General features: G+C 31.2%; 1 protein-coding gene across 1 annotated transcript; it reads left to right on the top strand.

Annotated features, from left to right (window-relative positions):
- The first annotated feature begins 4,945 nt into the window (after positions 1–4,945).
- Positions 4,946–5,470, top strand: LOC127117471 (uncharacterized). The gene has a single exon (XM_051047497.1). It carries the CDS (start codon positions 4,977–4,979, stop codon positions 5,373–5,375), a length of 399 nt encoding a protein of 132 aa, XP_050903454.1. The 5' UTR covers positions 4,946–4,976; the 3' UTR covers positions 5,376–5,470.
- The last annotated feature ends 7,528 nt before the right edge of the window (positions 5,471–12,998 follow it).

Raw genomic sequence — 12,998 nt, forward strand, 5'->3', positions numbered from 1 at the left:
CTCAACTCAAATGACTTAGAAGCCACCTATAAAACAAACTCAAGATTAGTTCAACATTGACCAATTAGTCAACTCAAGCAAGTGAATCATTTCCCTCATAGCCATATGCTTCTTAACCTGCAAACCAAGCTCAAACATGAGAAGCAAACCCCTAGGACAAGGCCTAGGGTCAAAGAGGGAGAAATAATTCAAAACAGAACATGAAAATTGACAATAATCAAGTTCAATCAATTAAGAACAATGTCCAAGTGGTCTCACATTCATATCATACACCAATTTCATTTCACAAAACAAATAGTGCAAAGCATGCAATTTGAAAGCTCATTGAAGCAAACAGAAAGGATCAATCCACATCAACTCAAGAATAATTCAATAAATCCCAAGAAAAATCATGGCTAAACAGCATCCATCACATGATCATCATACCAAAAGTCAAGTCATTTGGATAAGTGGAATCATGGCAAATAAAATCCATAAGGCAAGGCAAGGCAAAACAAGCTCAATTAGGGCACAAAAACATGCATCAACTTCACACAAGCATAAAACAGAATCAATACATGATAAATGCATCAAACCAAAGCCAAGACAAACTTCAAAGAGTCTAGAATCAATGTGCAAAATTTCAAGTTCATATGATAAACATCAAGAATTTCACAAATCATCTAAGTTCATGACTATCAAAAAGTCCAAACATGACCAATCAGCAAAGAAAATCCCAAACAAATTGGAAATCCATCCAAACATTCTACAAAAATTCACGAGTGATCCTAACATCCAGAAGAATCAACATGCAAAAAATCAGATTAATTGGCATTGAATTGGCATGGCAAATAAAATCCACAAGTCAAGCAAGCAAAGGTGTGACACAAATTGTCACACCTACATTCAACATATCAGATCTCATCAACCAGGAATGGGAAAAATTCAAACTCTATACCAAAATGTTCATTGAGATGTCTACTTTAAGCATGCAAAATTTCAAGAATGTTGGATAAAATCTCATCATTTCATGAAGGATATGGCAAAGTAGGTCATGAAAACATACACATACACAATCCCTAAGCAAAATAAAAATCCACATGTGCACAATTCATGGAAAAATATTCATTAAATAGAAGACATCATGAAGATCATTATGCAAAAAACCTCATGTGATTTGGATCAGTATTCATGGACTTATGATTTTTGGAATGAATGAAAAAAATAAAAAATGACATGGAAGCATGTATGGACATGGTGAAATAACATGAACAAAAATGAAATAAGGCAACTTGAGAATGCTTCAGCTGAGGATCGAAGGGAGTGGCATTTTAAACCAGCGCGCTACAGTGTGAAGCGCTGCGTTTCACTAATGGACCAGGACACGTGGTCCAATGCATGGCGCTATAACATCAAAATGCATGCAGAATGGCGCAAGGAAGATCAAAAAATTTTGGAAACGAAAATCCTAGGGTTCTTCAACCTTCATACACATTCATATGCTCAAGAACACTTTGTCACAGAAATTAATGAAACCTATACCATCGTGTTCATCTCTCAACGCACAACAACAATCTTAAATCTATTCGACCTAATTCATCCTAGATCACAAGATTCGAGCCAAAACATTTTCACTCATCAAACTTCTAATCAACATAACTACCTCATTTCTGGATGAAATTCAATGATTCAAATTGCAGATTAATCTACATTCAAATATCTACCACATACATCCATTAATTTCATGAATCATCAAAGTCGAATTCTAACCTCAATTGAATGGCAGAAGTGAATTCGACGTTTTTAGGCCTTGGCAAGCAAAAACAGAAGCTCTAACACTCTTGTATGATACTTTGGATGAATGCTTGAGAGTTAAATTGGCGCGATCTAGCCGGAAAACCAAATTGCCATTGATGATGGTGTGCTTCAACAGTGCTCGAATCAGCTTGCAAATCACTGGATCTTGCTTCCAATAGGCTCAATTATGCACATGGATGAAGGATTGATCAAAGCAAAAGCAATGTTTATGCAGAAAATTGGAGAAAAGTGAGAGAGAAAAATTGAAGAGTTTTGGAAAACTAGATCTAGATCTGAATTCTGTTATGCTTAGGCCAAAAACAGTTATGATTAGGTTTATATAGGTTCTGTTAATGATGCACACTAATCATAATTAGGCTAATGCAAGTGAATTAGTAAAAACCAAGTTTTCATGCAAATGTACAAATTCCCTTATGCATGTCATGACCAATGCTACAGTGCTCGTTTTTCACTTGAAATCCACATGAAATGTTGTTTTGGAGCCAAGGCAAGTGATTGGAAGTGAATGCAATGCCTATTTTTCAAATTGTCATTTTCCCTCCAAATTTCAAATGGAAAGTCCAATTTTTTTGCAATGGAAATTCATGGATTATGATGTATAATTTGGATAGAGCATGTCAAAACAAGAATGTGGCAAAAAATCCCACTCCATCTGGCCTTTTGGTTCAAAAGTTATGCACTTTTGAAATTCAAATTATCTTGACCAAGATTGATCCATAACTTGCCAACCACACATGAGAAATTCATGTTCTTGGACTTTTTAGAAAGGTGAGATCAAGATCTTCAACTTTCATGTTGGACAAAATTTCATTTGAAGCATTCTTGGACATGTAATCTTGAGGAGAAGACCTTTCCATTTTTGGCAATTTTGAATTACAAGTCACTTTCTATTTTTGGAAAGTTTTCATCTGACTTTATTTTCTTCAATGTTGATCTTTGAAATGTCAAATGAAACTTGTTTGAACATGAATGAAGTAGTTCTAACCCTCTCCCACCTCCAAATCCATCAGTTGACCTTTGGTTGACTTTTTCAGTTGATAGATGAATTTCAGCTTGACTGTTGAGCTTGAGCCTCAATCTCCTGATGAACTGGCTCCAAAATGAAACCCTAGCTTCCACAAGCTCAATAAAACCATAGAATGATCCCCATCTCAATGAAAGACCTCATCTCCTTGGCAAACCCTGATTGGCACAAAGTAGATGATTAGGGTTGACCAGAGGTCAAAACCCTAATCCCAAGGAACTGATCAAGCACAATGAATCTCTTGGTGATGACAAGACCATGATGATGATGATGTACCATATCAACCAAGATAGAGATCAATCTCCTTGAGGAACCAAGAACCCTCAGATGGCTAGTGATCAATTCATGAAACCCTCAGGCTTGAATCTTTTGACCTCTTTATCTTCTGAGAAAGACCTAGGAGGATGACTTGCTCAATGTTGCCCCATGATATGCAAAGATGCAATGACTACTGCCCTAAAAAATGATATGCAATATGCTAAGCTAGTCCCAAGAGAGGAGGGCAAATTTTGAGGTGTTACAGATATGTATAACACTTGACCTCTAGATATTTATACAAGTGGTCAAAACATGTCTCATTCATGCCATAATCATTGAAAGTATTTTTTATGCATCAAAGAAATCATAACACTTCATTCTTTTAACTATTTTTCAAATTTGTGGCAAAGTAATCGATTATCCATTTTATGGTAACCGATTACTCTGTGTAAAATTTAAATATTTCTGCACGTTGGAGACAAGTAACCGATTATCCATTTTAAGGTAATCAATTACTATGTGAAAAATTAAAATATTTTTGCACGTTGGAGGCAAGTAACTAACTACCCATATTAAGGTAATCGATTACCTCTGAACCAGAGGCAAAAATCAGTGCATCTCTTCATGGAAATTTTTCTATTTTCTTTACCATGAACCATGGCATCCTCTAGGTAATTGCATCCATTTGAGGAGGTGTTTAGACAATATATATACATATTTTCCAGATTTCAAATTCACCTCCTTGCAAAAATTTCAAATCAATTACACATATTCTTTCAAACATTTTTAAGTGTTCTTCCAAATTTTCTTAAGAGTGAAACCTTACATAAACTTTCTTTTTAAGCATCATAGTTTCATTCCATACAAAGAACACTTGTATAATTATTGTGAGAATTAAGTGTTACAAAGGAGAAGATCAATTGATAAATTGATATACCTCAAATTTCCAACTATTTCATCTTCTACAAAAATTCAGAATTGTATTTCTTGATTACAACTTATTTTTAGGATTGTTAAGAATAAGTTTGTAAGGTTTTATCCTTGCTATCCGGTGTGTGGATGCAAGAGGTCCTTTTGTGAGAAATTGAGTCTCGATTGGACTTTAAACATTGTAAATCCAAGAGGATTGTTCTTGGTGTGTTAGAATTAGATAGAAAGGCCTTAAGGTGTCTTGTCTAGGAATCTAACATTATAGTGAATTCACTTTCGTGTTGAAAGGGGAGTGGAGTATTCTCGATCTGTGAGGGGAACCACTATACATCGTGGTGTTCTTTACTTTCCGCACTTTACCGCTTTTCATCACATAAGCATCTCAAGAAAGTAAAACTCAATAAACCGTAAAAAATCCGGAAAATCGTCTAAGTGCCTCATTCACCCCCCCTCTAAGGCACTCCTTAAACTTACAAGATGACCCATACACCTATGACCTTAAGGTTTAGGATGACTATGTGATGTCTCTCTCATTTGTTTAGATGAATTTGATTTTTAGATGAGTGTTTGACTCAATGTGAATGCTTCTCTTTCGTAATGAGGTTTAGGATGACTATGTGATGTCTCTCTCATTTGTTTAGTTGAATTTGATTTTTAGATGATTGTTTGACTCAATGTGAATGCTTCTCCTTCATAATGATTCATCAAATACAGTATCTTACATTATCCAGAATATATCATATGCACATGCGTTTGTTTGTCTCAAGAAAAAAGAAAAAAATAATCATTAAACATATTGAGAAAACAAATCTGTATATATATTTATAAGATGTAGGTGTCATTAATAGTATAAGAATATATATATATATATATATATATATATATATATATATATATATATATATATATATGTATATTCAGCTATGTATACAATAGTAAAGGTTTAAGTTTCAAACAAACACAAGAAATGGGTTATTTGGAGCAGTTGATAATCAAGTTTGTGCTTCCAATTTCTCTGTTCTGTGTTCTGTTCGTTCTACCTCCCTTATTTTCTCAGTCCTTGAAATCATTCCTAATGCAATTCTTTTGCAGCTTCGACACCAATGATGAGAGTTACATGTTCCTTCTCTGTATCCTTCTTTTGGCTTTTATAATATTGTTTTCTATCCTAATCAATGTCTCTTCATCAACCAGTAATGATAGCGAATGGTTAGAATATAATGCATTAGAGTCAGGGATTGAAGAAGAATCAATTTCCAGTGAAGATGAGAAAGATGAAGATAATGAGATAGAAGAATTGAACAAGAAATGTGAAGATTTTATCAAAAAGATGAAAGCATCGTTTTATTATGAGATGAAAGCTTAATATTACAATTGTCATTTTGATTATTCTCAGAAATTACTTCTGGTTATTAATTAATTGAGTTGCAATGGATAAATAAATAAATATTTTGAGTTCAATCACTCTATGCATTATTCTTTCATATCATTGCACACATGATAAAATCATAATGTGCATTTTTGGTCATAATTTGCAAAAAAATGTGATTTTGTTTAAATTTTTTGTTTAAACTTTTTAAAAAGAGATTTTGTTTTTTAAAAGAAAAGTTTTAAAGAGAAATTGACTAAAATAGCTTTTCATGAAAAGTTACTTTAAATATTTCATTTTTTTGGATACTAAAATTAAAAAAAATAATATTTGAATTTTTTTAAAAAAAAATCATTTTTAACATATATATTTTATTATAAAAATTATATAATTTTTATTATGTCAAAGTCTTTAATAATAAATATTTAAGTTGTTGGGTGTGAAAATGACATTTGTAATTTAAGAAAAATGAGTTTAAAATAATTTTTTATAAGTTTTAGTAAAAGTTTTTTAGAATATAGATAAAATAAATACATTTATTCTATATCATAAAAAAGTTTAAAACTTCTCAACATTTACAAATTTTAACTATTCTTTCCCCAATTTCAACACTATAATAACACCAGGATGAATTATTTATATTTTTTAAAAGAGCAAAAGAACGATCTCAATAAAGAAACGTCTAAGGTTAAACCATAATTTCGAGCGTATAGGTTATATATTATAACTTATAAATTCTAATAACAATTTAGATCCGGTTGGAAACAATATTTTTATCACGAGTTTATAATTTATTTTATTAATTTATAGCTTATTTTGCATATGTTATTTTAAATAGAACTTTATCTTATAGTTTATAATTTATTATCTTTTCTTTCATTTTTATCTTTATAGTTTTAATAAAAATTATCTTTTATCCTTTATAAGTTGTTTTAGTTTAAAATAAAATAAGTAAGTATTAAATATTTTTGATGTAATTTTATATTATAAGTTAGTTGAATAGTTAATTTTATCAAACACTTCAATTACTTTATCAGCTATCATTCATCGACTATCAATTATAAGTTATAAGCTATCGGTCATCAATCATCAGCAATTAATCATAAACTATAAACTATCTTATCAGTCAACCGTTATTTTTAACAAACATATGCAGTGTATTTGATTATTAAAAAAAAAGAGTATTCAAATATAATATGAGTTTAATGGATATACATTATTTTACACAATTGTTAAATAAGAATTCATCACTATGTCAAGTCATACCATTTATTTGATAAGATATATAATAGTTATTTGTTCACAGTGTAAAATTAATTTATATTATTAATGAATATTGTTCTCTTTCGATCAAAGAGCCAATATCACGAGATCCATTTATTTAGCAGGCTCCATTGAGCCCAAGGTACAAATACATTTGCAAAAAGTTTTTAGGTACACAATCTTCAATCTCCATTTTCACTATGACTATCTTGAACTCTAAACTGACATGGCCGTTGGAGTGCTAACCATGCAGACATCCCCCCTAACTCGTCCTATAGAAGATTAACGACGTCAATTCAAGATCAATGTCTCTAGTTCAAGAAGCATCATGGTCACAACCGTAGATGCCTCACCATAGTTATGGTGGTTTTTTTCGACTGTTGTGGCGATTTTTTCTGACTGTTGTGGTGGTTTGAACCACCTCAATACGCGGGTTGTGACAATTTTTTTTACTGCCACAAATGTGCGTGTCGCTAGTATGATCTATTACGGTTTGAAAAATCGTAGCTCCAACCGCCATAACTATTTATGACAGTTAGTGAACTGCCTTAAATAGTTCTTTGTGGCGATTTTAAACTATTTTCAATTATACTACGACGGTTTCAAACTATCGTTATTTACTTTACATTGAACTTCAAAACAAATTAAGGAGGTTTATTAACCCAGCAATATATATTAATTTAAAAAAATACTATAACCAATTATTTCCATATCAAACCCAAATAACAACTCATAAAAAGTAATAGTTCCTCTCGATTGTGTAGTAAATCTTATACGGACATTGAACAGAAAACAAACACATAAGTTGAGCAAACAAATATCAACATTCAACAAACGAAGATAGACTTTCAGTTCTCCGCAAATATTAAAGTCGAACGCCCTCCTCGTCCAAGAACAATACTCCACTCGATACTAACTTCAGCTGATTTCTTCACCAACTCTTTCAGCTTAATTTCAACAACTATGATTCCTTCATTCTTCTCATTCACCTCAATATTGGAAAACAAAGAAAGGGAATTTGTGTTCCTTAAAGCTTTTTTCTCAGCTTCAATGATAAAAGTATGACCTGGTGGAAGATATTGTCAATCCAACACAAAAAAATTTCCCCAAAGAGTCGCAAAATAATAACCATGGTCACACAATATTAATCACGTTTAAGTCCAAACGAACATTATCGGCTGTTAGAGATAGTTAGTAAACTATCAGATTGTAACTTCTATTCTAAAGTTGTAACTAATTTGTTGAGTTGTAAATCAGTTAGTTACTCATGACTCCCTATATAGAGAGATCTCTAGAGTATTCTTTTCAATTAATGAATACACAATTTGAAATTCGGATCTAAGCTTAACAAATTTCCCTAATTATTCTTTTATTATTCTATCATGGTATCTAGAACTTCTTTCTTGATTCGTTAACCTACTTCCATGGAGAATTCATCTTCGCTCATCACTGAGGGTTCATTTCCCTCTTCTCATGTCAAACTTTTGTATATCATATCTGTTAAACATGATGACAAGAATTTCAAGCAGTGGAAACAAAAAATCAATGGAGTAATTTGAGGTCACAAGCTTCAAAGATTCATCACAGCGCCTGCGATTCCTCAGCTTTCTCCCTATAGCCGATCCTGTTTCCGACGGTGCTAATTAGCGTATCTTAACTGGGAGCAGCAAGATGCACTCATTTGCACCTGGCTTATTTCTACCATCTCTGGTTCGCTTCTTCTGAAGCTTGTTGATTGTACATATCAACAAAATTACCATATGTAGGAAAGTCATTGATTGTGCAAAATAACATTGCACGCATCTTAAACTTTTCACTAGAATATGCATCATCAATGTCAACATCTTCCGCCCACAAAAGTCTTAAATCTTCAACTAATGGAGTTAGATAAACATCTATGTCGTTTCCAAGTTATTTTGATCCAGAAATCATCATACTTAACAACATATACTTGCGTTTCATGCTCAACCAAGGAGATAGGTTGTAAATCGTGAGAATAACAGGCCACAAAGAATAATTAGTACTCAGATTATCAAATGGGTTCATTCCATCTATGGCAAGACCAAACCTAAGCTTTCTTGGCTCAAGACCAAAATCTAGAAACAACAAATTTATTTTCTTTCATTGCAAAGAATCATCTATATGACGAATGTTTCCATCATATTTTCTTTCATCTACATGTCATCTAATATTCTTTACATCATTAGCATTAGCAAAAAGTATCTTGAACCTTGAAATTAGTGGCAAGTACCATAAATATTTAGTAGGAGGACGCTTCTTGCTAACATTTTCATTGTCATCACCATTGTTGTCATTCACCTTGTAGCGCGACTCACTACATTCCGGACATTGACCAAAAATTTTAATATTATTTCCTTTATAATATAAATTATCACGGAATTCATCTATTTTAATATACTCCAAACCCATTGGACACAATATCTTTTTGATCTCATAACAACAATTCAACAAATTGTTATCTTCTAGTAGCATTTATTTCAACAAATCAAGCAATTATGTGAAACATTTATCTGACCACCTACTTTTAGCCTTCAAATTAAACAATTTTAACAACACATACAATCGTGTAAAACTTGTACACCCTTATATAAAGGTTCATCCTTATCACTACATAAAATATCATTCATATGAGCTTTCATGAAAGATGATTCTCCAACATCACGGATCATATCTTCTATTTAATTATCCATATCTTCATCAACTTCATGCATTTGCATGTCGCATTTTGATTTTAGCCACTTCTCCATGCTACGACCATATTCATAACAATATAACATTTAACAACACCAAAACCTAAAGCATATTCATAACCATAAATACAATTCATGACATCAATCAACAACACCAAAACCTAAAGCATATTCATAACCTACACATATCTTTATTTAAAACCAAAACCAAAAGCATACTCATAACCACGAACGCAACAAGCCAACATAAATTACATAGCCTTATAACAACATAAACAACACAAAATTTGAATAAAACCAAAACACAAAGTCATCGATAATATCCAGCTCTTATATTCAAATCCAATTACAACAAAAGCAAAAGAGAGAGGGACCAAGAAATGAACAATGAACAATAAACACAGAAAGGTAACATACTGTACTTTGAAGAGGAGGAAGAGATCAAGAAATAATTTTTGTTCTAAGAAATTAATGAAGATTGTGAAGATGAAGATTGTGAAGATGAAGATTTCAATATCGTTTTCGTTCGCTAGAGCATGTTTTATGAAGGAAATAAAAAACCTGTTATGTTTTGATTTTGTAGGAAAGAATTTTACTACGGTTACAAATACCAATTATAGTGAAATATGACACACATATAACCATGACAAAATGGTCATACTAATATGGTGTTACCAAAAATCTATTTTGTAGTGGTGCCACCAGGATATTAGATGATTCATAATCATCTTGAAAAATGGATGCATTTTCATTTCCTTGCTATCACCATTATTGTTCAACCTATCAGGACACAATTTTCTAGTAGGACCTTCCTTCTTACAGCGGTAATACCTCATAGCAGAAGTTATACCACCATAAGACTTTTGTTGAAGTTTAACCTTCTTCTTCTCAAACTTACCATCCTTCTTCGAGAATTTTCTTTTTATGGACAATCTTTCACCAATAGATGGTTGCTTGTGCTACCTCCTTTAGTTCAAGTCCTTAGAGTACAAGGCCGATTGAAATTCTTTAAAGGTCTGCGATTCTCTTCCATACAAGAGAGACTATTTCAAATGAGCATGAAATCTTGGTAAAGTACACAACAACAACAACAACAATGTTTGATCTTCATCATCGATGTTAACATCAATATTCTTCAGATCAAGAATCAGCTTAACGAACATATCTAGTTGTTCAGACAAGACTTTGTCTTCACTCTTCTTGAATGAATACAAAGCTTGCTTTAGGTAGAGACAATTTACCAACAACTGGGTCATGTACAAACCTTCAAGTTTGTTCCACACACCTGTTGCGATTTTCTCCTTCGAGACCTGTCAAAGAACCATATCAGAAAGGCTCAATATGATGGTATTGTGGGTTTTCTCAATCATGTTCGTCTTCTCATTCTTCGTTAAGGAAGCATCCATTTTTTGTGATCCCTTCAACGCTTCTAACAAACTCTGCTGAACAAGAAGAGCTTGCATCTTCAAGTTCCATAATCTTAAATCATATACTCCGGTGAATTTCTCAATCTCATACTTCGTTGATGTCAACTTCTCCATGCTCACTGCACAAGTTTGTTGAGAAATCGTTGCCAAAAACAAAGTAAAATTGTGAGAAATAAAGAGTATCTTGATCACAACAAAAAACCTTTCAATTCAAGAAGAGAGAGAAGAAGAAAGAAGAGAGATAGAATATAATTGGTTATGATGGTTATTTTTATTCACTTTCTCAATGAGTGTTAATTGATTAAAGTGAATAACTACTACCTCTCTCCTAACAAGTGAGAGAGCAACATATATATAAACTACTAATATGTATATAATGTATGATGGTAACTATAATACATGGCATACATGTCTATAACATCATCAACATCAGTTTCTTGACTGGTCCACGGAATGGGAAATCGACACTTAGACTATCAGATACTCTAATGTACAAATGGGTCAGAGGAAAACATGCATGTGTCGACTTGATTGGGGTTTTCCCACTGATGAGACTGAGGATTGAAGGTTTTATCGTGGGACAAATAACTTTCAAAACCGCTTCACGTGAAGTGACAAATCATGAGAAAACGTGTTTCGACAATCAACATGTTTTTATATCATTTGTCTCTGACATTTTTTATTTTCTAACGCCAAAAATAATGGATCTTTTATAAAAAGTATAAAGGTTCATGTATAACAATGTTGTGTCTCTTAACACAATGAATATAGTATTTAAGAATATTGGTTTTGTTATAAAAATAATATTGATGTAGTTAAATGTCTAGTTGTTGACTATTTTTTATTCTTTTAACAAAAAATATTTATATATTAATTTAAATATAAATTAATCCAACTAATAATTTCATTACATATTATAAATTTTCATGAGTAAAAATTCATTGACACCGAATATAAACATAAAAGTCTTACACCAAATATCAATCGTTAATATAAATAAATTAAACAGTAATATAAATAATCTATTTTTTAGAGAGAAAAAATGATCGTTTATTTTTTAAATATAACTGTTTGATTCAATTTTATTAAGGTATTTATGATAAGTTCTTTAAGACTTATACTTAATGTTAAGTTTGTAGGTGTATTATTGTTTATGAAAGAGATGTTATACCTAAGAAATGGTAGCTTTCGTATCACTATCTTGTGGTATTCGCAAATAACACAAGTAGCAATTTCTCAATTGACTCAAGATCAAGGTCTTCACTTTCTAACAAACATTTACCCATTTGAATTTTAGTCTTTCTCAAAGAGTTAAGTTAAATTCAAGTATTCAAAAATGTAGGCTTGGATTTATCTTCACAAGTCAAGTCTTTCCAAGACAAAGAAAGGGACAATAATGTAACATATAACGATCTTTCTACACATCAAAAACAAGGATTTGACAGAGTCTTTCCGAATCTAGTCTTTCACTAGCAACATTTAATGACCTATAAGTAACATCTAACAATTACTATCTTTCTTTAGTTTAGATCATTCTACTAAAAAAGAATAGCATTTGACACTTAATGACCTATTTTAGAGTCCTTGGATTAAGATTCAAGATTTAAATTTTAACATTACTATATATATTACAATTTAAATTATCTAATTTTAAGACCTCAAAAAAGATTAATTATGTATAGACCTAATTTAAAATTAAATAAAATTAATGGACATATCCTTTCTTCCAAGATCTAATGCTGAATTAGTCTTATAATTAAAAAAAATCTTATAAAAGTCAGAATTTGTGGAAGTATCTTTGATAGTATTTAGAAGCATAGACTATAATTTATCAAATAGAATGAATGGATACAAAATAAATAAATTGTTATTAATGTTAAATAATTCTAATTCCTTTACAAGTAATTCTAGACACCACATGATAAAGATATTCATACTAAAAGAGGATTAAGAATGGTGTTTTAATGACAAAGAAGCTGTGTGACATGGTGTCTTAAACTCATTTTTTATAAAATAAAAGATTAATATTTGGTATAAATATATTATTAAATATTAAAGAATAGTTAAAATTAAAAAATAATTAAAAAGATGTATTTCAAAAGTAGATTTTAAGAAATTATTATTTGAAATAACTTTAGACTTAAGTATTTTTTTAAAATTGTAATGTTCAAAAAATTATAATAAAAATAGTATTTAAAAAAACTATTTAAATCGATTTT

Source organism: Lathyrus oleraceus, chromosome 2, assembly GCF_024323335.1.
Source record: "Lathyrus oleraceus cultivar Zhongwan6 chromosome 2, CAAS_Psat_ZW6_1.0, whole genome shotgun sequence".
In the NCBI taxonomy this organism is placed as follows: Eukaryota; Viridiplantae; Streptophyta; class Magnoliopsida; order Fabales; family Fabaceae; genus Lathyrus; species Lathyrus oleraceus.